Source organism: Rhinolophus sinicus, chromosome 2 (genome assembly GCF_057876585.1).
Source record: "Rhinolophus sinicus isolate RSI-liver-muscle chromosome 2, RSI-T2T, whole genome shotgun sequence".
NCBI classification, from domain to species: Eukaryota; Metazoa; Chordata; class Mammalia; order Chiroptera; family Rhinolophidae; genus Rhinolophus; species Rhinolophus sinicus.
This window is the reverse complement of record NC_142502.1, coordinates 12262643-12288235: the sequence shown is the minus strand read 5'-3', so window position 1 is coordinate 12288235 and position 25593 is coordinate 12262643. Positions and strand designations below refer to the sequence as shown.

At 36.2% G+C, this 25593-nt stretch overlaps 1 protein-coding gene across 2 annotated transcripts; it reads right to left on the bottom strand.

Moving 5' to 3' along the window:
- Positions 1–6726: 6726 nt before the first annotated feature.
- MTRF1L (mitochondrial translation release factor 1 like) lies at positions 6727–18220 on the bottom strand. Of its 2 annotated transcripts, XM_019749261.3 has the most exons (7): positions 17890–18220; positions 14168–14247; positions 12083–12266; positions 11440–11603; positions 9843–9960; positions 7915–8051; positions 6727–7158 (listed from the first exon to the last, which is right to left on the bottom strand). In XM_019749261.3, exons 1-7 carry the CDS (start codon positions 18146–18148, stop codon positions 6958–6960), a joined length of 1143 nt encoding a protein of 380 aa, XP_019604820.3. In that variant the 5' UTR covers positions 18149–18220; the 3' UTR covers positions 6727–6957. The 2 variants fall into 2 exon arrangements, with proteins under 2 accessions (XP_019604820.3, XP_019604821.1); XM_019749262.3 differs by lacking the exon at positions 17890–18220 and having other exon boundaries at positions 12083–12241.
- Positions 18221–25593: the final 7373 nt, after the last annotated feature.

Sequence of the window (25593 nt, the reverse complement as noted above, 5' to 3'; positions counted from 1 at the left end):
AAGGCAACTCCGGCTTCTGTTTGAAGATCTCCGATGGGTACAAAGGGTAGACGACTTTGTCCGATCATCTCAAATGCGGGAGATTGGTGAGCGGCGACTCTGGTGGTCCGGGAATGCAGACTTTCCGGAAGACGAACCCTCCCCCCAGTCCTACACAGCCCGCCTCTCTAGGATTTAGGCGCGCTCGTCTCTACCTCGTACACTCCTTGTCCAATGCTGTTGCGCACGCGCTTTTGGCGGGCAGCACAGAGTTGGCGGGTTGGCGCTTGCGCACTGGGGTCCCCCGCGTTTAAGAGGGAAGCGAGCGCGGCGGTGGTGCGCGCGTTCCTGGCGCGCGTTTACTTGGTCCTGCAGATGCTGTGGCGGGACACCTGGAACCACGGCTTCCTGGGTCCTTCCGCGTGGGTGAGGGTGGGACGGAGAGGGACATCTTTCTTGTAAGCGTATTTATTATTTTCAACCACAAGTCTATCACAACTGAGTCTTTCCTTGAAGGACCAAATGCAAGGAACAGTAATCCTGCTCCAAAATAAATAAAATTTCCTACCTTGGGAGTTTCAATTCCTACCCCTGTGGCTGGAGGCCCCTGGCTAACGGAATGATTTTCTAGTAATGGAGGAATGGGTGGAAGTATTAATTGTAAAGGTTTCGATGATGGATTGTACCGTACTATTATTAGTTACGCTGAACTTTTCACTCTTTGTGCGCTGAACTGGTGACAATGAATTCCCTGGACTCTGCTGTTGGCCATAGCGCAGTGAAGCCACAGCGTACAAGCTCTAAAAGTCCGAATTCCTGTTTTGCAGTTTTACCTTTTCAATTTTATTTTTGCTTTTCTGTAGCCGCAGGCAGAGTGAATACTTGGCTTATGATAAGCGCTTAGTTAATTCCGTGGCAAGTCCTGGGTGAGGCAGGGCCTGGATCAGGGTGGGTAGGGATTAGGATGAATCCTGCAAGTACTGGGTGGATCCCACCTCTGTCAAATTTTGATAATTGGTTCATATTTTTTTTTGCATTAATTTTTATCTTGTAGAATGTTGCATTAGTCATTTTCTTGATTACTGAAATTTTGGGCACCTCCTTAAATTTTGCACCTTAGTCATGTGTCTCACTTGCCTTAGCCTGCCCTGATGGTAGGTCCTGGAGACACAGTTGAAAAGATTAAAGTTCTGTCCTTCAGGGAGCTTACATTCCAGTGGGAAATGGCCATTAATTTCAGTAAATGAAAGAGGACTGTAAAACAATGTAATTGGGTAGCGACTGGACAGTAGGGCTATCGATTAATGACTGGGTAGTCAGGAAGGCTTTTGAGGTTTTGGACCAAGATCTGAATGTTGAGCCAACATTGCAAAGATCTACTTAATAGGTAGAACGAGGGACCAAGTGCTTGGCTTGTCCAGGGCTTGAAGGATGTTTAGAGTGCACTGAGCAAGGAACACAGTAGGAAAAGAGGTCGTAGAGGTAGAAGCTAGATCCTGTAGGACTTTGTTGGTGTATATGTAGAGTTTCTTTTGATTGCAATGGGTAGCTTTTGGAGGGATTTTTAGCAAGGGAGTGATTTGTTGAATAAATATTGAAACTATAGTAGCTTTTTATCTACTATGTACTTTAGAAATGTTAGCCTTTACTTCTCACGGTAGCTCTAACATTATTTTCATTTTATGATTGTTCTTAGAAGTATAAGTTAATTAATTCCCACAGAACCACACAGCTAGTAAGCAAAAACTCCGACCCATCTGTAGGAGACCATGTACTTTGCTCTATATTATACGAAGGGTTAATAATATTTGCGGGAGGCCTGATTGTTTATAGGACATTTTCACATTACTGTTTGACATTAGAGACCATCTTTATTTACCTCTTTTATTTTTGGATGCAAATATATGAAATTTGAGGGGAGGAGAGGTTCTCACTAAATTAGTTGAGCACCTGCATTGCAACTTTGGATCTTAACCACAGCTTAAAAAGTATTCCCCAGCAGGTATTTATTTCAGAAAAAGGTTAAGATATATTATTGGAAAAATCAAAATTACTGTAGTAATACAGGTAAAATAAAGAGTCAAGCATGTTTTATTGCATGTTGGAGTAGTTTGTCAATCTTTTTCCATTATTTTAAGTTAATATTGATTTTTAACTGCTAAAGCTTTAATTATGATGAAATAGTATTTTTAACTGATAACTTGTTCAGTAGGTTATTGAACACCTGTTAATTTCATTAGTGAGAATCTTAGAAAGGGCCGTTCTGAATTTTACTAGATGTCACGAGATACACCTTTTTTTTTTTTCCTGCAAATCATTATCAATCAGAATTGTTGAGTTTTTAGGTGCAAAATGAAGTACTGAGAGAATTGTCCTCATTCTTTCAAGAAATTCTAATTGCCTAAAACTTTTAAGACATCGAGAAGTGTATGAAAAATAAGTGGTACATGGTTACTTGCCCTTGTGCTCACTATCTGGGCCTGCCAACTAATAGACATAAAATGCTCAGTAATTAATTTTTGAGTCATCATGGGGCTTAAGGGGGAGGAGATAAGGTGTATAAAATATAACTATAATGGAACACTGGGTAGTCAAATACCTCTAGTTACAGTAGGACTTTTTATAGAACAGAGGAGGTAGTTCCGTATGCCAGGATAAGTGAATCATCTATGGGACATGTCTTCTCAACCTCAACACTGTTGATATTTCAGGCCAGATACTTTGTTGTGGGTGGCTGTCCTGTGCATTGTGGGGCATTTAGCAGCATTCTTAGCCTCTAACTCCCCCCTTCTAGTTGTGACAACTATCTCCATTTTTAGATGTCCTTGGAGGGGGAAGGGGGCAAGATTGCCTATAGATGAGAACCACTACTGTACAGGATGTCTTTTGAGGGACTGGAGAAGAGGGAGACCTTCCATGGCATATGGAACAAAATGGGGGGAAGAAGCTTAAATGCAGGTGCTTTATCAGGAAAAATTATGTAATTTTAGGTAGGGGGTGGTTTGTAGAATGGGCTAATATGGAATAATGCTGGATACAGATACAGATGTATTCGATGCACACTTAAATGTTTTATTTGGGAGGCAATGGGAACCTTTTAAGCTGTTGAGCAAAGGAGTGACAAGGAAGGTCAGAGCATTGCTTTTTAGGAAAATGAATCTGGCAGTTATGGATATGTAACCTGAATTAGCGGACAGAAAGGATACAGGGAGGAGTCGGGACTGTTAAAGTAGTTCATGAGAGAATTCTGGACAAGAGTAATGGTAATGGAATCAAAGGATTAGTGTTTTGTAGGAGAGTAGAATTTAGCAATAAACTGCATGTGAGGAAGAGGAAACAAAGGTGGCCACGTTTTAAATTTGAGAGAGGGAGAGAATGGTAGTGCCATTAAAGAAATTTAGATCACACAGTGAGAAATGGCTTGTAGAGGAAATCTGACAAGTTTCGTTTTAAACATAGTGATTATCTGTTTATACAATCTTCAAAATTGCCGTTCTAGTTGAATGAGGTTTGATTGACTGGTGTAGGCCATTTTGAAATTAAGTTTAGTTGTGGTTCTTTCTGAACAATGCACCAGATTTCTAGACTAAAACTTCAGCTGTAACTGCATTTTATACATCTATTTAGTTAATAACTATTATAGCTTGATGTTAGGTCTTGAGACAAGAATGAAGATTACACAATTTTGTCCATTAATGAAATAGTGTGAAAGGTCTAGCAATATGAGTTTATGCTATTTCCTAACCTACCCTTTCCCATTTCCTTATTAAGCACACAATCTTGAGAGTTTATTACCTTGTCATACAGGTATGGTAAAGCAACATGGAATGCCGATGAAGAGCAGTTAATTCTGCTTAGGGACTAAGGTGCCATTTAAGTTGGACCTTGACATCTGTCTGCACAGGTAAATGGAGTGTTTTCTAAGCAGACAAGGCAGCATAAGCAGGTAGGAGTGATGATGCATGGTTTATAATTAAGATAGCTGTGTAGATGCATTGTTAAAAAATTCCAAGGCCCTTAAAAGGTTAGACGTGGGGTCCCAATAGGCTTCATGCAAATTATATTGCTTTACCCTTACCATTTCCTGGGTTCCAAAGATTACATATGGTCATGTAGGAATAACTCATTTAGATTGATGTGTGAAGTGGGAGACAATGTCAGTTCACAGACCAGAATTTGGCAGTTACTCTGCATGTGTTCATGATACACCTACTGATACATATCTTAAATTTATATTGAAATTAGCTAGGCGTTACAATTTTTTTCTAACCAACTATGATGTTCTAATGGGCAATAAGTTTAAAAATGGATCAAAGCTTTTCCACCTTCATTAGTGCAGCTTTCTCACTTTTCTCTTTGTGGCAGGGAGTGAGGGAGTGGAGAGGGTGGAAGGAAATTAAGTCAACTTTTTTACAATCTCTCCCTTATTTAGAATGAATCCAACATTCGAGACCCTTCACAATCTCAGTCCAACTTTTCTAATTATAACCTATTAGAAGAGGCAAAGAAAAATTAATGCTACATTGTAATATTTAATAACCCATAGGTATATCCCTTACATTCAAAAGGGAAACTGAAAGACCCAAGAGGAAATTGATAAAACTGGGAGACACAGATCTGCATTGGGCCTTATGCAGACAACGGGATTAATGAACATGTCTTGCTGTGTATCTTGAGTTGCACAGGCCTCTGAAACTGCCTTCATCAACTGTTCTTGAGAAGGTAGCGTGCCTTGCAAGTGCAGAATATTATAGGGAGAGGGAGTCTCTTCAAATTAAAAGCCTCTGACGTATTAATAACAAATTAATATAAAACCACTCTGAAAATTAGCACAGGCTGGGGCTTTTAAGGAAATATGGCTAATAAAGTTTGCTATAAGGAGGAAACCCATTATACGACAATAATCTAGTTTGGAATTTATGTAGTACATATGCTCATAAGAATTCATTCTGTTAATTTCTAACAAATACAGAAAAGTGCAATTTTGGGAGTTAACTAAGTGTCTCCTAATTCTTTAACATTTTAATCATATAACCTCAGTAGTGAAATTGTTTGCTCTGGAAATCTTACCTTGTAACTACCATACATTTAACATTTATTCATTTTCTACTAGGTAGAGCTGTTATAATTATACTCCTTAGTTTACCATGTTTTTGAAAAATTGACACAGCATTTCCAGCTTTTCTCTTTATGGAATAACTGACGTGTCCTACAGGTTTTTGTTTTGTTTTGTAGTTTAACAGGTTGAATTTATTACTATTCTAGTGCACATATCAAAAAGGAAATTTGGGGTGTCTATTTATCAAACACACTTCTTTATACACTGTGGTTCTCAACATGAAGAGGTCTTTTTACAGCTGTGCAGCTTCAAGCAAACATCCCTGGGCTTTCCTTTCCTTTCAGGCTTAATTCACTGCAGTTAGTCTTCTCAGAAAAGAGCTCATCATAACCAGGATTTCCATGGAAACAGGAGCAAATAATTTCTTTGAAATCGTGTAACACAAAAACATTGATATAAGATTGTTAATGATTCAGCTTTAAGCTCACTTTCAACTGTAAATTCTCAATTCACAAAGGTGAATTCATTTGTCTTATCTGTCAATATTTTGCAGAGAATCTAATGCATCTCAGCGCATCAGAGCATTCAAACCTGACTTGTGTATTTTAATGGCAACAATGCTGTCATTTTCCCCAAAATGGGAAGGGAGTATGTAAAACTTGCTGAGTCTTAAGCTCTAACTTCCAGTTTGTAGGAAATATTGTGACTTGAGGAACAAGTTAAATGACATCATAATTTTGTGTCAACTTGGCTGGACCACAGGCTGCCTAGATATTTAGTTAGAATTACTCTGGGTGTTTCTCGAAGTGTTTTTTTGGATAAGATTAACACTTAAATCAGTGAACCCCGAGTAAAGCAGAATTTATGTAGTCCTCTGTAATGGGATGGGCCTCATCCCGGCAGTCGAAGGCCTAAAAACAGCAAAATGACTGGCCTCCCCTGAGCAAGAGAATTCGCCAGCAGACTGCTTTCAGACTGCAGCCACAGCATTGGCTCTCCTGGCTCTCCAGACTGCTGGCCACACTGCAGATTTTGGACTTGCTAACCTCGGTAATCACATGAGCCAATTCCTCATAATAAATATCTCTCTGTCTCCACACAACCTATTGGTTCTTTCTGTCTGGAGAACACTGATTAATGCAGACACCTACTGATGTTACCCTCTAGCAACTTTTGCTGACACCCTGGTGGGAGGCTTCTTGCTTACCAGTCTCTGAGGATTTCAGGTTCTCTGTTTGCAAGGCCTGACCTGCCAGCTGCAGACCAGTTCTGGACCAGGACAGCCCAGGGAACTTTTCTGTCATCAAGTAGGCTGCAGCCATACCCTCTCTTTAGGCCTGACTCTCCACCTTGGGGGAAAACAAGCCCCTTCTAAGGGTGTTCTTTGCTTCCATACTCTCTCAGTCCTAGTGTATTAGAGTTCTCCCCAACAGCTAATCCCATTATCAGCTAAACATTCTTTATATCAAAATTACCCCCATTCAAATTAATCGTTTCTGTCTCCTGACTAGACCTTGATCAATATAATATTTACTATCATATTTCTACTATTTATGTTTGAAGTGTTTCATAATAGAGTTAAACCAAATTTTTGATCATTCATTAAATATTTTACATACAACAAAGGATGATTTTCCTTTGTCTACCTCTTGTAAGGAAGGGTCCAAAATATACAACCAGAGTCATGGTTATATTGTATGTATGTTTTTTACTAATACATTGAGGGAAGACTTACATAAATTATCTATGTCTTAAAAATATGCATATTATTTCCAACTGTGTTAACTCATATTTTTTAGTATATGTGCTGCTGAAGCGAGCACAACTCATATTTTTTAAGAGAATACCGGTTAATATTTACACACAATGTGATTGTAGTAGAATTTTCATAAGCTATCAGTCTTTAATAACAAATCAATTTAAAGTTTTCGGGAAATAATTTCTACTAAAGATTCATAATCAGCATAATCTTTCAATGACTGTACAAGTTCATCCAGTAGATACTCTCCTTGCATGAAAGTTTCAAGATCATGAAGTGACTTGTTTATTCTGTGATCTGTGACTCGGTTCTGTGGAAAATTGTATGTCCTTATTTTCTCTGACCTTCCTTTAGTTCCAATCTATATATATACAAAAGATACAAAATACAGTTAGATTCAGGGCAACTAAACATACAAATTTAACTTACCTGGAGATTAAGCTCTTGCTTTATAATTGAAATACAATTTAAGAACCAAGTTTTAAACATTGTGAATCCTCAAATAACAATGAGAACATGACAGATAAAAAGGATTATGGGCTTTAAAGTCAGACAGATTAGTAGTATTTGAATGCTCTCTGCCATTTCAGTGCTCTGTGACTTCAGGCAATTTATTTCAACTCTAAACTTTAGTCTCCCCATCTGTAAAATACAGACAAATAAGACCGACTACACAGTGATGTATGCATTACAGCCTGGGACAGAGTTGATACTCAAAGGGCAACTAAATACTATATATAATCTCTGTGAATTCATTTAGTCATCTTTAGTGATGACAAAGTGATGAGTTTCCCATAATACGGAGTTAATAAAAGGGGTTTTCAGTTACAAAATTAAATATCAAACAGGAAGAAAGTTCAGTTTGCTTTCCCTTTTCCATAGTTTTCAGAATGGAGACACCAATATGCCTTTTTTTTAGACATCTGAGAAAAATGCCCTTGGATGTAGAAAACAGAGCAGAGGTGTAAGATTTTTATAAAACAAGTATAGTTCTTGGTTGAGCTACTTGAATTGTTTTCTTATTTTGACAAAAACATTGGAACAACTTTAACACATCCAAACTGGGTTATTTGAAAATATTTATCCTTTAGAAGCACTGTTTTCAATTCAGTTTTACCTGAATCTTTCTAGCACTGTATCTTTTACTTGTTTCTTCTTCTAGGCGCATGCTGTACAGTTTTGCACGTAACTTTTTCATAGCCATCTCTCTATTTTTCAGTTGAGATCTCTCTTGTTGACATTCGGAAACAACACCTAAATAGTGTTATAAGAATTAAAGAGTTTTCATTTTAAAATCTTCATTTATTATCAAAGAGTACTCCTTTTCCTTCTCATCCTTTTTCTTCTTCCTTTACGAGGAGGAAAAAATAGGACTCTAATATAAAAGACTATAAAGTGAACAAATTTTGAGTTTTCTGATAACTCGGTAAGTTAAGTTGGAGCTATAGTGCAAAGTATTTCAGTATTGAAGGCCTACGTACTAAACAATGAGCATTACTCATTTATTATGGATTGCGCTGCCGTACCCTCAGCTAGCAACCATGATTTTTTTCAAAAGTAATAACTGCTCATCATAGAAATAGAAATATTAAAAAAGTTATTCCGTACCAGAGACAATCACTATTAATGTTTTTGAGGATTCCCATCCTTTTTTTCCATTATTTATATACTATGTGTAACACAAGACATCCTTTTAAAGTTTAACATGAGGATTTCCTCATATTTAAAAAAAGAACATCAATACATCACTCCCATCAATCCCTACTGATCAGTGGGAATTATGTCTATTTGTGATCAGTCATTGTAAGGGATTCTTGTATTCTTTCTAGATAACTGAGGTCTGCTATCCATCTGGTCTTTATCACATGAAAATCACTGCAGTAACACTTGTAAAACATATAGTTCTACCTGATAGTATACTGAAGTCTTAAGAAATATTTACATACGAGGTGTGATCAAAATATATGGTGAATGTTTAAAAAATTTATTACAGTAAAAGACACATTGCCTTTAATCCCCCTCAAAATACTCCCTCTCTCTTAGAACACACTTATCCCATTGTTCTTGCCACTTTCTGAAGCAGTTCTGGAAGTCCTCTTTACTGTCTCTATTTCATCCTCCATCATGACAACACTCCGTGTCACACATCACTTCTGGTATGGCAACTTCTGTCGAAAAAGATTACAGTGTGTCCTCAACCACCTTATTCACTGTATCTGGCACCGTGTGACTTTTGGCTCTTCCCCAAAGTTAAAATGACCATAAAAGGTAAATGTTTTGAATTGATTCAGGACATCAAGGCAGCCACGAGAGTACAACTAAAGACACTCATGAAAGAGGACTTCAAGAACTGCTTTAGAAAGTGGCAAGAATAATGGGATAAGTGTGTTCGAAGCAAGGGAGAATAGTTTTGAGGGGGATTAATGGCAATGTGTCTTTTACGGTAAAATATTTTTTTAAAATTTAAACATTCATGTATTTTCTGATCAGACCTCATATAGCTCTGTTGCCTAATTATCTAGAATCAGACCCCTGGAGGTCTGTGGGTGAATTTAATGGGATGAAGCCCTTGAAATTATATGCAAAATCTTACATGTAAGCATATTTCTGGGTAGCAGGTCCAAGCTTTCATTTTCTCAAAGGAGACCATGTCCTTCTCCCTTCAAAAAAAGGCTAAAATCTAGTGATGTAGAGCATCTGCTGATAAAGAACCCATGATAATAACTTCACTGTTAAGATTTTTTTTTTCTTAAATAGTGATAGTACTAAGTATAAACTTCAGAAAGCTACCTGGAAGGACAAGCCACACCTCTTCATAGTCACTAATACAGAAATGCCCTGGGTTTAGATCCCTCTATCTTCCTGGCTTTACAATTATCTTGCAGAGTTTCAGCTAAGGATTCTAAGTAAATCAGGTATCTAATAATAGTCCTTAGTAGTATATATCCCTTTGGTAATTGGGGAGCTATTTCAATGGAAAATTAGTTGAGTCATTCAGAATTTGATTTTTCTTCAATGTTTTATGTTGAGTAAATAAGCACATACCTGTTGGAAGATGAACTATCCGGACAGCACTGTCTGTGGTGTTGACGTGCTGCCCTCCAGCTCCACTGGCTCGTTTAGTGTCAATTCGCAAATCTTTAGGATTAATCACCAGATTAATCTACACATGAGAGGGAAAGTTGGGATTTAAAAAGATTATATGTATGAACTATCCAAAGGCAGAAACTATCCTTTTATACCTACAAATACATGTTATGTATACAATTCATGTAAAATACAGAAGGTTTAATGTTAAGAATCAATAGTAGTTAGAAGGATACCATTTTTTAAACTTTTCTGTTTGGAGAAGTAGCAGATTAAAATACAACAGAACAAAAACAAACCCTAACCCTCAAATACTGGACTTCTATGTAAATTACCCTCTTCTTACCAAATGAATAAAACTTAGTTATTATTAGAACTGTAAATATACAAAATAAAATGAGATTTGTGGAATATTTCTGAGGGCAAAAGTACCTTAGCAGTGGAAAAAACAATGCAAGTTAAAGAACTATGGGAAAGGCTTATTTTGTTTAATTTTAATTAAAGGAGGACTTAAAACATATTTGGAGGCAAAAGAGAGACAAATGGAAGTAGCAAAGCCAGAAAATCAAAGGTAAAGCTCAATCCATAAACACTAGGATCTGATGTTAGGATAATGCTCTGTCCTGGGAGTCACCATGGAAAGCACTGGATTTAAAAAGCTTTGTTTCATGAACAACTACGGACCACTCTGTGACATGTCCACAACGCTGTCGGCAGGACTCTTACCATTCATAGGCCCTCCTTGTCTCCCTGTGTGGCCGGAAAAATTAAATGAGATGATATATAGACCTCAGTCTCCATCTTTTCCGGAAAACTCCCTTCATCCATTTCCATGGAAGATGCTTAAACCAAAGTACTATACCTAGGTCTGGCTCCTGCTAGAGAGTCAAACAGCACATTTCCCCACAATTAATAAAGAGAAGCCCTCAATTAAACTTCTTTCTCCTCAAATCATTCATACTTTACCCTGAAAGACCAGTCAAATATGTTCTATCACGTTTCAGCAGAAGGGCTATAAACAAAACTGAACTTCCCAACTAAATTATTTTACAAATATTATTTAGACAGAACTTGCTTTGTGAGACTAAAATACACTCATTGTGAACTGTAACAATATGTTTCCATTTTAGTGTGATTGGGTTATGAAATAGCTATTCTGTTAAGTAGTCACCTTGTTAAAACAGGATTCTTGCTATTAATTCTGGAACCAGTCACATGAAGCAAAAGTCATTATAAAGGGAATCAGTCTTAAACCCTATTTAAAGTAGGTTAATATTGTTTCTCCTGTAGAGATGGTCTCAAAGCTTAGTGGTGGAGAAAAATGAATAAATAGACAATGCAAGATTACATCATTTGTACATCCTTAATTCTTACCATCTATTACAAAATTGTACTTTTTAGACTGAGACACTATATTCTCAAAATTAACTGAAACTATATGATGAAGCCCAAATGATAAGAAAAGGAGATACTCAATTCAGTAAAGTGAGTGTTACTCTGGGGGCATGCACTGTGCTGAGCCCAGGATCCCACGCAGGGGACTGTGCTGCCTTACCTCCGTCGGCTGGGGTAATATTGCTACAGTCATGGTGCTAGTATGGATGCGGCCTTGCTTCTCTGTCTTTGGCACTCTTTGTACTCGGTGCACACCTCCCTCAAATTTCATGTGTTTGTAGGCTTCTGAACCCCCAATGCTGGCAGATGCATGTCTAAGGCCACCTTGGACATATTGGGAAAATAGAATTATTTTATTACTTTTGCCATTTACAAACAATTGACAATCACTTCTACCATCTTGAAGTATATTGAAAAGAGCTACAAAACCATCTATAGATGTAAAATACATTGAAAACAAGTCTATGATAGCCACTGCTTTAATACTAGATATTCAGTGTTGCAATACTTAGTATCTTTATTGCTTACAATTACTAAACATTAAGCATTTATGGTGTTAATGACTTGATTCAATAACATGTCTAAAAGACCATTTAAAAGACCATTAGTCAATGGTTAGTATTGAAATATACCATTTCAAAACTGGTATACTTGCATTCAAAATTATTAAGTAAATGATGAGCACAAAAATACGCATCCTCACAAATAAATTCTAAAGCCTAGTCATGGTCTTTCCATCCCCTTTTCCTAGGACACACATAGATAAATTAAATCTACCCTTTCCCAAAACAAATTTTACTGACCTATTTCACTTGGAAAATATTCCAGGGTTTCAAAATGCCATCTTTTAAATGCAGCGTATTGCTGATACATATCAAACATCTCTGCTGTGAACAACATTGCTTCCTGACCCCCAACTCCTGCAGTGACCTCCAGGATCAAATCACTTTCATCTGTTTCTTCTGAGGGAACCAAAAGTAAGATAATCTGTAAATAAAAAAATATCACCCCCTCCTATAATTGAGAATTATTTAAAACTTAAAAAAGCGCTAAATGATTACATGCAGGATTTTAAATATTTAATTTACTTAGTTTCTCTAAGCAAATTTAATATTGTGATTACCGTTCAACCATCCTGTCAATTAGAACTATACACGTATAATTTCTAAAACATACCAATGTCACAGCTATATTACAACTGCTGTAAGGTTCAGCTAAAACAGGTTTGTTTCTTTTGGTGTTTCTGTATACTTTACATCCGTTCTCTGTTCAATTAAATATTTGCTGTGAGTAGGACACTATGTTGTGTGTACAATGCAAAAGAAGATTCTAACTCTATCATTTGGAAATTTACAGTCGAGTGTGGCAGGAAGAAAAAAGAATTAAAGGCACCCAAATTATAGTTGTATTTTTTTAAGCTTCTTTAAAGTGGAAGAAAAACTAGCAATTTTGGAACTGAAAAGGCCTTTAGAGAATGATCTGGTCCAATTCCCTCATTTTATATGTCAAGGAAAATGAGGTTAACAGAGGTTAAGTGACTTATTAAAGGGCAAAGTGTTAGTTACTGGCACAGCAGGTATAAGAACTCAAATCCTTGTGCCTAGTTCAGTCTTTCTTCCATTACAGTGATATATTTCACACTTTAGTATGTACTAAGGAAGGGGACATAGATAAAAGCCTCATAGATTAGGTGAGTTAAATAGTAAAAGCTACCAACATTTACTGGTTCTTTAATATATGACAGGCACTCTGCTAAGCACTGTACCTACTTTAATTCTTAAAACAGTCTTGGGAAGGTACTGTTGTTAACAGTTCCACCATAAGATGTGAAAACCACGATAAAGTTTAGGTAAGTAATCTAGTTGCCCAATATCATAAAGCTAGAAAGTAGAAGTGCTAGAATTTGAACCCAAGTCTAACTGAATACTGAAATAATCACACTTTATGGTGGTTGGGAGCTGTAGTTACTACTTTTCCATCTCTATGTGGATACAACATGATCATCATTCAAATCTTGAATTAGCAAATGATAGGATTTAAACTTGTTTGTTAATTACTAGCCAATTCACAGAAACCTTTAATACATATGTCCCTCTATTTCACACACACACACACACACACACACACACACACACACACACACACAAATTAGAAAATGGGTAGAAGGCAAGTTGCATGAGACTTTTCACGCTATAATGGAACTTTCCATCTGGAGTACACGCTGGAGACATTCATTTTTCATGAGTTCCACATTTGGCTAGAGAAGAGACTCTCTAAATTAAGCCACCCCCTTTCTGGGCTTCTTCCTCACCTTACCATGTTCTTTAGCTTATATCACCCGAGGTAACTGCTATAAACTTGTAAGCTCTGCCTTACAGAATTAGCAAAGAATAGTTCTTCAAATTTTGTGTAATGATTACTCTTCATTTAATTCCTATTCGTTCTCCTTCAATTCTCACAGATATAAAACCAAAGCAATACAATTCAGTTCTGAAACTTTTGAGGGCCTACTCTAATAGTGCAAGAGACACAAAGATGAAACAACATTCCTGTTGTCAAACTCACAATCTACCATCACCTCATAATCTCTTCTACTTATTTTCTACCCCCACCCTCATCTCAGAAAGCCAAGAGGGATATAGAATACCAATTATTTCATTGACGTTGGCAAATCCTATTAATGTGACATTCATCCTTGTATCAGAGCAGTATAATCCTTTCAGCATGATACAAAAGGACCACAGGGAGTATGCTTTGTCCTGCTTTAAAGACCGGTTTATAATTCTAAATACTAACAAGTTGGTTAGTAAGTCTTACATTGTTTTGATCAACTTCTAATAAAGTTTATTAAGAATAGAACTAATGCTTTATTTGCACAACTACTGTACCTGATGCTTCAATTGAGCTATTTCTTTTTGACACGAGGTTATTTCATTCTCGGCAAGTTTCCTTAAGTCTTCATTTTCATCTAAGAAACAAAGGCAGAAGGTTAAGTTTGCCTTAGTGTTAAATTGTCAATAGAATTCAAAGTCATAGTTTTATTGTTATTGTAGCTGAAGGGAAAAATAAAATGTCTTTCTTTTCATAATTACCATTAATTAGAAATAGCATCTGATGCATTAGTTTTCATAAGCATGTAGCTTTAAAAAAAAAAACTTCTCTGATGACAGAAGCATAAATAAAATTTAAAAAGAATCTCTAAACAAAAATATAAGCTATTAAACTTTTTCTGTAATTCTACCTTCATGAAATATTCATATTAATAAATATGCTTTTAGTTTTAGACAGTACAACAAATAAATGCACTGAGCTACTCAGACCAGAAGGGGAACAAAAGCTTCCATCAGTTAAACCAAAACTGAATTAAAAAGCAGAAAGTTACTTATTCTTCGTAAACATTAATATGAAGTATCCACCCAAATATTTAGACCCTACCTAATGTTTACAGAATGTTTACATGAAGTACTCCTCTCTCTCGGGCTTTATCCTAATTCTTATTTCATCTTTGAGGTTTCATTTTTACCTTACAAATGTACTTTCTCATTCCTCTATCCTATGGACCACATGCAACCTATGGAAAGGAGAAGGGGACATTTTTAAAGCTATTATAAATTGCGCTCTCTGTTGAAAGATCAAACTCTGAAAAAGTATCAGTTTGTATGTTTGCTCATTTATTAAGAACCAACTATGCTGGGAACTGGGGATGATAATATGTAAAGCAGGATTTTAGATAGTTTTACTTTCTGTTAGGTAGAAGTTAGAAAATGGAGGAGGGATGGGAGGGGTCCATAGTGTTTACAGAAAAACCTCATAAATAATTTTGATTAACTGCCTCTAGCCACGTGTCTGTTTTTGCAAGGGATGAGGAGAGGGGGGCTGGAGCAAGATAGGGATCTTAGTCAACAGACCTCCACCTGGCTTAGGAGGTCACACCCTCCCTTGGAAGAGCTTGCACCACCTTTTCCCACCAAATTATGTACCTCCCTCACCCCACCCAGCAAACTATGTGAGTCCTCAGGACCAGGGGAGGGGGCCTGATAGGGCCTGTGCCTCTCTCGCCCACCTGGGCTAGGCCAGTTCTCTTCTCTGAGCATGTATTATTAATAAACCCTGCTTGCATACTAACCAGCTTGCTGATCTTTGATTCTTCACTGCATTGGCAAGAACAACATTTCCATTTTTCTAGGGGAGAAAAACTCACAAAGAGTAACAACCTAAAACACTATGTGATTAAATACTAAGACAGTAGTAGCATGATTTTTTTTGTTTTAGTTTATTTTGGGGATGGGCACAAAAAGGAAAAAAAAGGATTAATTCAAGGGAGAGATGATAGCAGCAAAATTAAGATAAGCAAATACAGAAAGTGTTGGTGGAAAGGCAGGAAATTATTTTAGCAAGAATTTGGTACAGAGAAATCTGGGTAAATGGAAAATGTGTTGAATCAGAAAAAAAGGAAAAATGAATCGTAGCCCTAGTTCAACACTAAGGATCTCTCAAAGGAACACACCAAACTTCCGTGAGTCTCACTTATCTCAAGAACAAATTGGAAGATTTGAGCTGGATGATAGTTCTAAGTTCTGAAATGCAGTGTTCTGTAAGTCTAAGGAGATTGGAACTAAATTCTGGGGCAATTTAATTTACATAAACTATTAATTAAATTTCAGCCACCAGGGTCCCTGAAGAATACTCCAATTCATCCTCAACACTGATGCCAACATTAATCTTTCTTTAAAAAGATGTCACTTCTCTGCTTAAAAACCTGTGCTAACGTCCCATGGTCTTTACCAGGTTCCTGTCACGGAAGGTTCTTAACTGTCTTCTGGTTTCAAGTTTTTATTACATTATCAACTCCAACGCCTACTCTATGCTCCTGCCATGTATCTCCCAATTTGATACTTTATCCTCACTGGTCACCTGTGCCTTCAATCCCTTCTCTTACACTAGCTGGCAACCTTCTGCCTATCCTTCAAAATCCATTTAAATGCCAGTTTTTACTTTTTATAACACTCTGCTCTTTATTGCAGAAATTAAAACAAAATAAACACCCACTTATATTTTTACTTCCTAAACATCTCTCTTCTTCACTAGGTAGAAGCTCCTAAAAAGTAGTTCCATACTTTTTTTGGTAATTAGTGGTGTCTGACATATATTAAGAACTCAGGAGTTGCTGAATTATATTTTCTATTGTTTTTAAACTGAGTTGCATTTTGCCTGCAACAATTTTCTAACATTCGGTTAAGTTCCCTATAGTTCAGTTTTTTTAAATACTTAACCCTTAAATCCATTTGGACTTCAAACTTGGCTTAAGCTATGAAACCACTTTAATATTTCTCCAAAAGATTTTTCCTTAATTAATCCTATGTTTACACTCTGGGCATCTGCCTTTTCTATTAAATCACCTAATTTAGACTCTCCTTAACTCTCACTTAGACTCCTGCAGTAGCTTCTGTTTTCCACGGCATCTTTATTCTCATTGCAGGTTGACTTCTAGACTACCACAAACCCAGTTTCCTGAGCAACAAAGTTATGTCTAACATTCACTCCCCAATCTAAAAGCTTCTGGAGCCTCCCTTCTGCCAACAAGATAAGATCAACCTTTTTAGATTAGTATTTGACACCCCCCCCCTTACAAAATGTTCCAACCTGCCACTCCCCATCCTCTCCTCTCCCTTGGTTAACACAAAGTACAGTGATTAAAAGCATGAGATTTGGAGTCATTCGGATCCAAAAACTCCATTCCTTAAAAGCTGCATATCCTAAGATGAGTTATTATGCTTCAGGTTGCTCTTCTGTCGCATGAGGCTGATAGTACCTACTTCAGTTTGTTATGTGAACTGGATGAGTTAATACCTAAAGAAAGCTAAGCAAAGTCTGGAGTATGGTAAAGGATCAATAAAAGTGAAACTATTATATCCTTTAAAGGTGGGCCTTTATCCTAGCACAAGACCTTTCCAACAAGTTCTCCTTGCTCTCCTAGGTCTTTATTCACACGTCTGTTCTCACTTTTCAGCGGTATTATAATTAATTCTCTCTCCCCAGATTGTGAACTCTATAGGTGTGCTACTCACTGTGTGGCCAATGGACCACCAGCAGCCTGGCATCCCTGGGAGCTTATAGAAAGGCAGAAACTTAGGACCCTTCCAGATTTGAATGCACACTCATGACTTGGGAAACTTGTCAAAAATACATGTTTCTAAGTCTCAGATTCTGAGTCATATATGTCTGGTTTTATCACGCATCTCTCGACACCATTGCAGGTGGTCCCCTTGCCACACTTTGAGAAACACTGCTCGAAACCCTATCAGGGACAGTGCCTTATTTGTCGTTGGTGAGCTAATGATCTGCCCCTGAATACTCATAACGTGAACTTAAGTTCTGTAAAAGGGGGCGGGGCACTGTGTCATGGGAACACAAAGACTCAAACAGGAGACCATGAGCTCAAAACGCACATGATACTTTGACCTCTGGTCCAAACCAAACAAGGCTGCAATTGAGTAAAGAGCTTCAAACTCGGGAAGAGTGTAGCCACCCGACCAGCTGCTTAGTGGAAAAGGCAAACGAAGAGTCAAGAATCTGCTTTGAATCCCGCTTCCCTGGGCCCTGCCCTTACCATGCAGCAAGTGCTCGGTCTCCTGCAGCTCCTGCTCCTTCTCGCTTAGCAGCTTGGCTACCGCCACCAGCTCAGAACCCCTGAACTGCAACTGGGATTCAGACCCTGCCTGGCGCTCCAGGTAGGTCCGCAAGGGCCCGCCGCGGGCGAACAGCTCCTCCAGCTGCGGGGTACCGCAGCTTACGTATCGGCGAGCCGGGCCAATAGTCCGACGAGTCCAAAAACAGCGAGCAACATTCAACAGAAGGCGGGACCGCATCCCTAAGCCGAGTCTGCGGAGGCTGACTAAAACCGGAAGTTTGGAACAGAGCTAGTCTCGCGATACTGAGCGGAATTTGGAGAGTTCGGCGAGAGCTGGCGAGCTCCGCCCAGTGCACGCGCCAGTTTTAAAGGGCCTCCCGGAAGCCTCGGAGGGAACTTCCGGCCAAGTATTTAAATACCTCAGTCTTCGCAGAGGCCGGAAGTTGAGTGAGCAGATCGGAAAGTGGTGTTGGGGGTGCGGGTCCGGAGACTCGGCTCCTCCAAACGCTGGGTCAGAACGTCTTCTTGAGGTGCCAGGTCGGTGTGTTGGGCCGGAAGGAGAAACCTGCAAGTTCCCACTCTGTTTTCTGAGGTCGAGGGTGGGTTTCCCAAGCACTGAATGAGGATCTCAAGTACCACAATGAAGGGCAGGCTATTATCCGCTACATGGGCTGAGGTCACAGCTAGGAACGTGCCAGTGCCAGCCTGGTTGTTCGTCCCCAAGAGTTAATTGTAGGATACGTGTCACTGTGTGTTTACTCCTCTTCCTTTTTTCCTGTTCATGTTTCTTTTTTCGACGGTGGGCAAGGCTCGTGTTAATCAGGACGTGACAAGTGTACTCGAAGGCAACCACGGAGTGATTTCGCTGTATCTGCTTTCCTGCCCTTTATCGGCCATGTAACTTACTCTTTCTCGGATAACTTCCTTGCCGCATCTCCTGCCTGACCATTTCCACTTACTCCTAAATTATCATTAGCTGCTTTTTAAAGAGGCTGAGGCAGATTCCATGTGCCAATAAACCACGGAGGAGCAAAGCCTTCAGAGCCCCGCCCCCCGGTAGTACAACCCCCATCTTTCCCCAAAAAACTCAAGATAGTGGATTGGTGCCAGGAATACTCAAGTTTATTGCTTTAAGGCTTTGCTTTATTCAAAAGGCCTTTTCACAGCCCACCAGAGGAATGGATGTGGGGGAATATATACAACCAAGACAGATCTAGAGGGTGTGAGGGCTGAGCACTCAATCTGGGAACTCCCACATCTGATTTGAGCAAGCTCTACTAAGTGCTGTTTTCACTGTTGAGAGCTGAAATACTGAAAAAACTTGTAATTTATTGTTTTTAAAAAATCAAATGGTAAAATACAGGAGCCCTTGACAACGTCAAGTCATCCTTAAGTCATCTAATCACAACTGTTGAGGTTAAGTATAAAATTATTAGAAAATGAGCTTACATTCTATTCATTTCTTAGCTCTTCATACAAATGCAAAGTGAGGTGGAAGAATGACACAGCTCTCCCCATACAGAATACAAAGCAAAAATAGGCTTTGCTATTTGAAAACCTCCAACTAATTACCTGAATTCTTCGTCTCACTTTGTAGTCTCACTTTGTAGTACATGTATGTGTATTCAAGCCACATTACTTTATAAAATGGTTTTGCTTTAAGATAGTGGTGGAAACCCACTTTAATTCTGATCCAATATAAAACAGGACTGATCAAGTTGCTTATTTATCACTATTAGGAACAGTTATTTCCCAAGTCTAAACTCAACTTTTAATTGTTTATTTAATCATAAAAATGGTGGGAGTCATTTGAACTCGACATGATAACATTTCTCAGCTGAATTCTCAAAACAAGTCATTTCAAGAATATACTTTATTATTCTAAAAGGTGCAAAATGTAATAAGCAATAACCTTATAGAACAATGTAAAGAATCCAGCCAGGAATTATTTTTCCTCAGATGGATAAGCAATTTCAGTAATATAAATAAGTGTAGCTTTTACTCTTATAGTGTTAACACCAATGAGGAAACAGTAACTTGTCTAAGGATATATTGGTGGATTCTTTATTAATTCAAAACATTTTTAAAAGTCGGTATAATGCATGTGCATTTTACAATAATATCCATAGGTTTACACAATATAGTCAAATGAAAACAGCTGTAATTTGATTTACTTTGAAAACTAAAATTTACATAGTTTGAGACTTCTGAGTTTTCTCACATTGTCATGCTCAAATTCTGTTACGTGTTGAAAATTCTAGCATTTTCAGGAAGTCTATTGTACATAGGTAAATTGATTTAAAAAAAAAAGACTCAAGGAAAGGGGAATAAAAACCAAAACAAATTAAATTCAAGGAAAAATAATTTGGATTATCTATTCAATTTATAAATACCTACAGTTATTCTTGAATTGCAAAATAACCAAGCATGGTATCTCTTAAGTTGTATTTGTGCATTCAAAATGTCTTTATGGTCCACTAATAAATATCTGTGGAGTCGAAAATAAGGATATAGATTATTAAGCACAATGAACATGGTAGTAAAAAATTACACGTTCAATATGATAAATTTTACAGACCCAAACACATTGAATTTTTTTTTTTAATATTTAGCAAACATCCTAAAATCATATACGAGAAACACTGTATGACATAAATTAAAGCAAGGGAGAAAAATCAAGTCTTTTATATTATTTCAATATTCACTGTCCATTGTTCAGTGGAGGGCAATATAGAAAATGATTATCAATTTAAGTAACCCATTATGACAATTAGTAATACTAAAATCTTTACTACCAAGAGGTGTAGAGGATTAAAGTAATTATACAGGTAGTTCAAAGGAAAAAAAATTCACTTTCACCTCCATTAAGTGAATATTCAAGCCAACACTGTTTTGAAGTTGTATTTTCCAATTTCATTTTCCAGTTCATTGTATTTTCTTCATAGTGTTTGTTAGCAATCATTTAGTGGAACCGTATATTATTGCTGGTGAATTTGCCCATAATTTTTTTTAGTTCAGTGTAAATTTCCAATAAAGTTACCTCGAATATGACCTCTTAAAAAATCTATTATTTTACGGAGGAGAAACCTAACAAACACTACCTCAGCCAGGTCAGCATCCACAGTGATAAGTCATGGTGATGGTGTGTACCTTTGCTATCATGTGATATAAACTCTGTGGTCTTGCTTCCAAAGACCAGTAATATCTGTCTAATCATGGAAACACACACAAATTCCAGTTGAAGGACATTTTACAAAATAACTAGACAAGTACTCAAATCTGTTAAGGTCATCAAAAACAAGAAAACTTTGAGAAACTGTCACAGCTAAGAGGACCCTAAGGAGACATGATTACTAAATATAATGTACTGACTTGAATGAGATCCTGGAATAGGAAATGGGCGTTAGGTAAAAGCTAAGGGAATCTGAATGAAGTATAGCCTTAATACTGCATCAATACTGGTCAATTGTGACAAATATCTCATGAGTGTGTTAATACATGGAACCTCTTTGCACTACTTTTGCAATTATTGTGTAAATCCAAAACTATTCAAAAATAAAACTAATTTTATGAACCCACAAATACCTTTTCTTTTATTTTCATATTTTATGGCAAAATTATTTTAAATATCATACTGCTCTAATATTAAAAAGAATGCTTTCTATTCCTTGTCAATATCAATGTTTCTAACAGCCAATTTCTTGCAACTTTATTTTAGTTCTACACCCACATATTTATTTGGCAAGTTACTTGATATTTATATTCTTCCAATTCTTGAGAATGTTGTTTTATTTCCCTTGGAAATAAAATTTTTAAATGATTTATTTAAACTTTAAACCTACAATTTTATATACACAAGCACACACGTCTATCTATCTATATATCTCTACGTGTGTGATTATTTCTTGATTATAGATTCAGGGTGATGTTAGTGAACTGAAAACAGTGATTTTGAATCACATTATTGAACAAAGCAATAATATTCATATAGTGCTGCATCTTAAAATAAGCTTGGTTATATGTTCTTGGATGAATAACTAAATCACATAGTTTAAAGTATGGTTTGAAAAAATATGGGAAAGTGCATTAAAATTGCATTTAATACATACATTCTTGAACAATGGGAATTATTATTGATGGAGAACTTTGATAAAATAATAAAATATGTAACAATATATGTAACACTTTACTCTTTCCCTGTTTATTTTATTTATCTCTCCTGGCCATCTGTAAATTAATATATTCCTCATTTAAAGATAAGTAAACTGGCTCAGGATAAATGATTTGTACCAAGTCACATAGGACAGAAATGTAATTTGAAATCAAATTTACACTTAAAGCCTCATATTTGGAAATAAAACTTAACAAAACAATCTGAGTGCATTATTGTGTGTTGCAAGGATACTATTAAAAGTGTTGCAGGGAAGATTAGAAGCAAGTTTTTGGTATGTTTTATTGAATATTTGCACTTGTAGCAATCAGGAATAGCTAAAATTTTTTAGATTGAACACTTTTCTCAGGAGAACAAGCATTTTATATTGGTCAGGAATTCGTAAAGAACTGAAAGAGCGTGAAAATGTGTTTGCAAAAATATACTTTGAAAATTAATTGTCATAACTGTCAATATAAATACACAGGCAGGGAAATTTTCTGGAAATGTCTTTACCGCCTTTCAAAAAATTTGCCAGTGTATCCAGCTCAAAGTTTTAAAAATTCATGTTTGATAGGATTCTATTTATAGGTGTTTTAGATCTCAGAAATTTTAGGTGGCTTTCAAAAGAGTTCTTATTTTCTGCTTGTATTTTAAATTTTTTCCTTGAATACTTATTCCTCGATGCATCTGACATACTGTATTTCTACAAGTATAATTTGTCAAAATTACAATGTGACATTTTTTCAATATAAGGTAAAAGTATATAGAAAATATAGATAAATTCAAAATTAAGAATCTGGTATTATTTTAAATCAGCTTAATGGGGTGGAAATGTATTTTTGCCCCTAGTAAACATTGTTTACCTATATCTGTAGTCCTTTTGCAAAACTGAACTATCAGGTAAAACTATGATTGATAACACACATTTCATTCTGTAAATAAGAACATAGGCAGCATTGAAGATACTAATAAACACTCCATGCACCATGACCAAATATCAGAACTGGTCATCCTATGTACAGATTTTAAGATTAAAAAAAAAAAGAGAGAGAGAGAGACCACATTATGGTCTTGATTTTTGCATTTCATAACATTAATATCAAAATTGTGTTTTGCTATTGTTCATATGCCAGTGCACCTACTGTGCTTAGAGCTGCCCTGTAACACTGGGCACATCTGTGTTACCTTGGGTAACATAATAACAATTATTCAAAGTAAAAGAAGTGTCATCCATCCATTATTATTGTGATCTATGTACAAGAACCATCTGTGAAGAAATCTGGCTCTCTAATTTATTTCTATATGTTTATATATAATCTATATCCTCCTCTTTTCATTATAGATATATCTGAAGTTAGGCACTATAGAAAGAGCTTTAACCTCTTTCCGTGTGCATTAGCAGATTCTAATACTAGTATACAAAGATACCTTGGCAATCTGAAACACAAAGTATATATACCTTCTAAAGTGCTAATTTTTCCTCAAGGAGGAATTTACTCACTAGGAAAAATCTAATTCTACCTAAACAAATATTGTGCTCTTAGAATGGTAACATAGACACCATTTGAGGGGTTTTTGTTGTTGTTGTTTATTATAACTCTGAAATTAAAACTGAAGGAATTATGCCATACTTTAAAAATTGGTAGAGATGCAAATATACAGAAAATTTAAACATTTTTAAGTGAGAAACCCTCTCCTCCCTCTGAAATAGGAATTTAGCACAGAATGCTCACATAGCATAGTTTCCAACATCTGATGTGTAAATCTGCTCTAGAATCACTCTCAGTACAACTTCCTAATTAGGTTTCAAAAGGATATACTAACTTCAAAATCTGTATTCTACAAATGCCCAGGTTAGAGATTAGGACTCTTTATAAGGCCCTTATCTTTTACATTTGGTAAAATACAATATTAAAAGTATTGTCAAACAGACAATTCATCTAATAGTCCAAAGTATCTTATAAAGATAACTTATGACTAGCAGGTCACCATCATATATAGTAACAACAAGAATATAAAGTCTACACTTAAAAAGATTGATGCATGCGGTGTATCATAGTATATTACATATTTTCTAGTCATGTGCACCAATTTATTGTGCTTCCAACACAGCAACAAGTATGATATTACAACATATAGGTGTATACATCATAGTAGCATAATAAACTCAATTCTAATCAAGAAAAAAATTAAATAATTCAGAAACAATACAACTTCACAATAGAAGTGATGATTCTTTCAGTTTTTCTTCACTCTTTAGGAAAAAAAATAATGACTTTTTGTAAACATCTTCATAGCTTTCCTTTTTCAACATATTACTGAAAACTATTATTCAAATAGTAAATATCTAATTGACAGGGATAATGTATTTCTTAACACACCAACACTTTCAGACAAAAACAGGCATTTGTTAAAAGAAATTATTATAAATATTTTCTATCCTGTATGTTCAGTACATTTTCATAAATAATGTATTTAAAAGTGCTGATTATGATAGGATAGTCAGCAACGCCAGTGTAAACAGAACATTTTGTTTTCTACTCTGCAAACTTTTTTTAAAATCCCATTTTGTCAAACACTGCAACAGTGAAAATATTTGCATAGGGAATAGATAATAGCCCTTTTAATCACATCTCCTGAATTTTATACAAATTAGAAAATCAAATTCACTTAAAAAACAATCCTTAAAATGTTTTAAATTTATGGAAAAAGAAACTTACGATGCCAACCTTTCAAGTAAAATAAATTTATAAAAGAAAACCCCAAACTTGTTTATTTAATGTTTAATAAATTAAAAAATGAGAGGTAGTTAAAAAATGAGAAAGAATACCTATAATTTTAATATCATCCTTAATATAAGGCCAGTATTCTCAGTGGATATAAATATTTTTTAAACTTCCATTTTAGGTTATTCGATATTATATTTATTAAGATTAAGGTTAAAAAAATAGCCTCCAGGGGATATTAATATTCAATTGTAACATTTTGATATAAATATGACACTGACTTTTTTGTGTGTTTGCACGATAGGATACTGTTTTCTTGAATGTCAAAAGTACATGCCAATGCCAGGCAAGTATTTGTCTTAAAGATTTAGTGGTACTTATAAAAAATAATATGGCAGCTGGAAGATTTGAGCACTGCACTGCCTTTCAATTGTGGATGAGAATAGTTTAAAAATAAGTAGTTCTTAAGATACTACATGAAAACAGTTAAGGTCTGAAGTAGAGAAGTATATTCTTCATAACTGTTATAAAACTTTTCTTGGTTAAAAACTTAGCTTTGCATTGGCTTTCACTGTCAAGGAAAATATGCCACAGGACAGATGCATTTCATCAAAATGTTTTATGATGCTACATGTAGGCATTCCTTTATTAAATCCTTTCTTTATATTCCAAAACTAAGTTATCAAGCCTATTACTATTTTTTTCTCACTAAAGTACATACTTTACACAACTGTTTGAGAACTGGAGAGCCAGTCTTTTAATAAATTAATTACAGTTTGGACATGTGATATATACATAAATTCA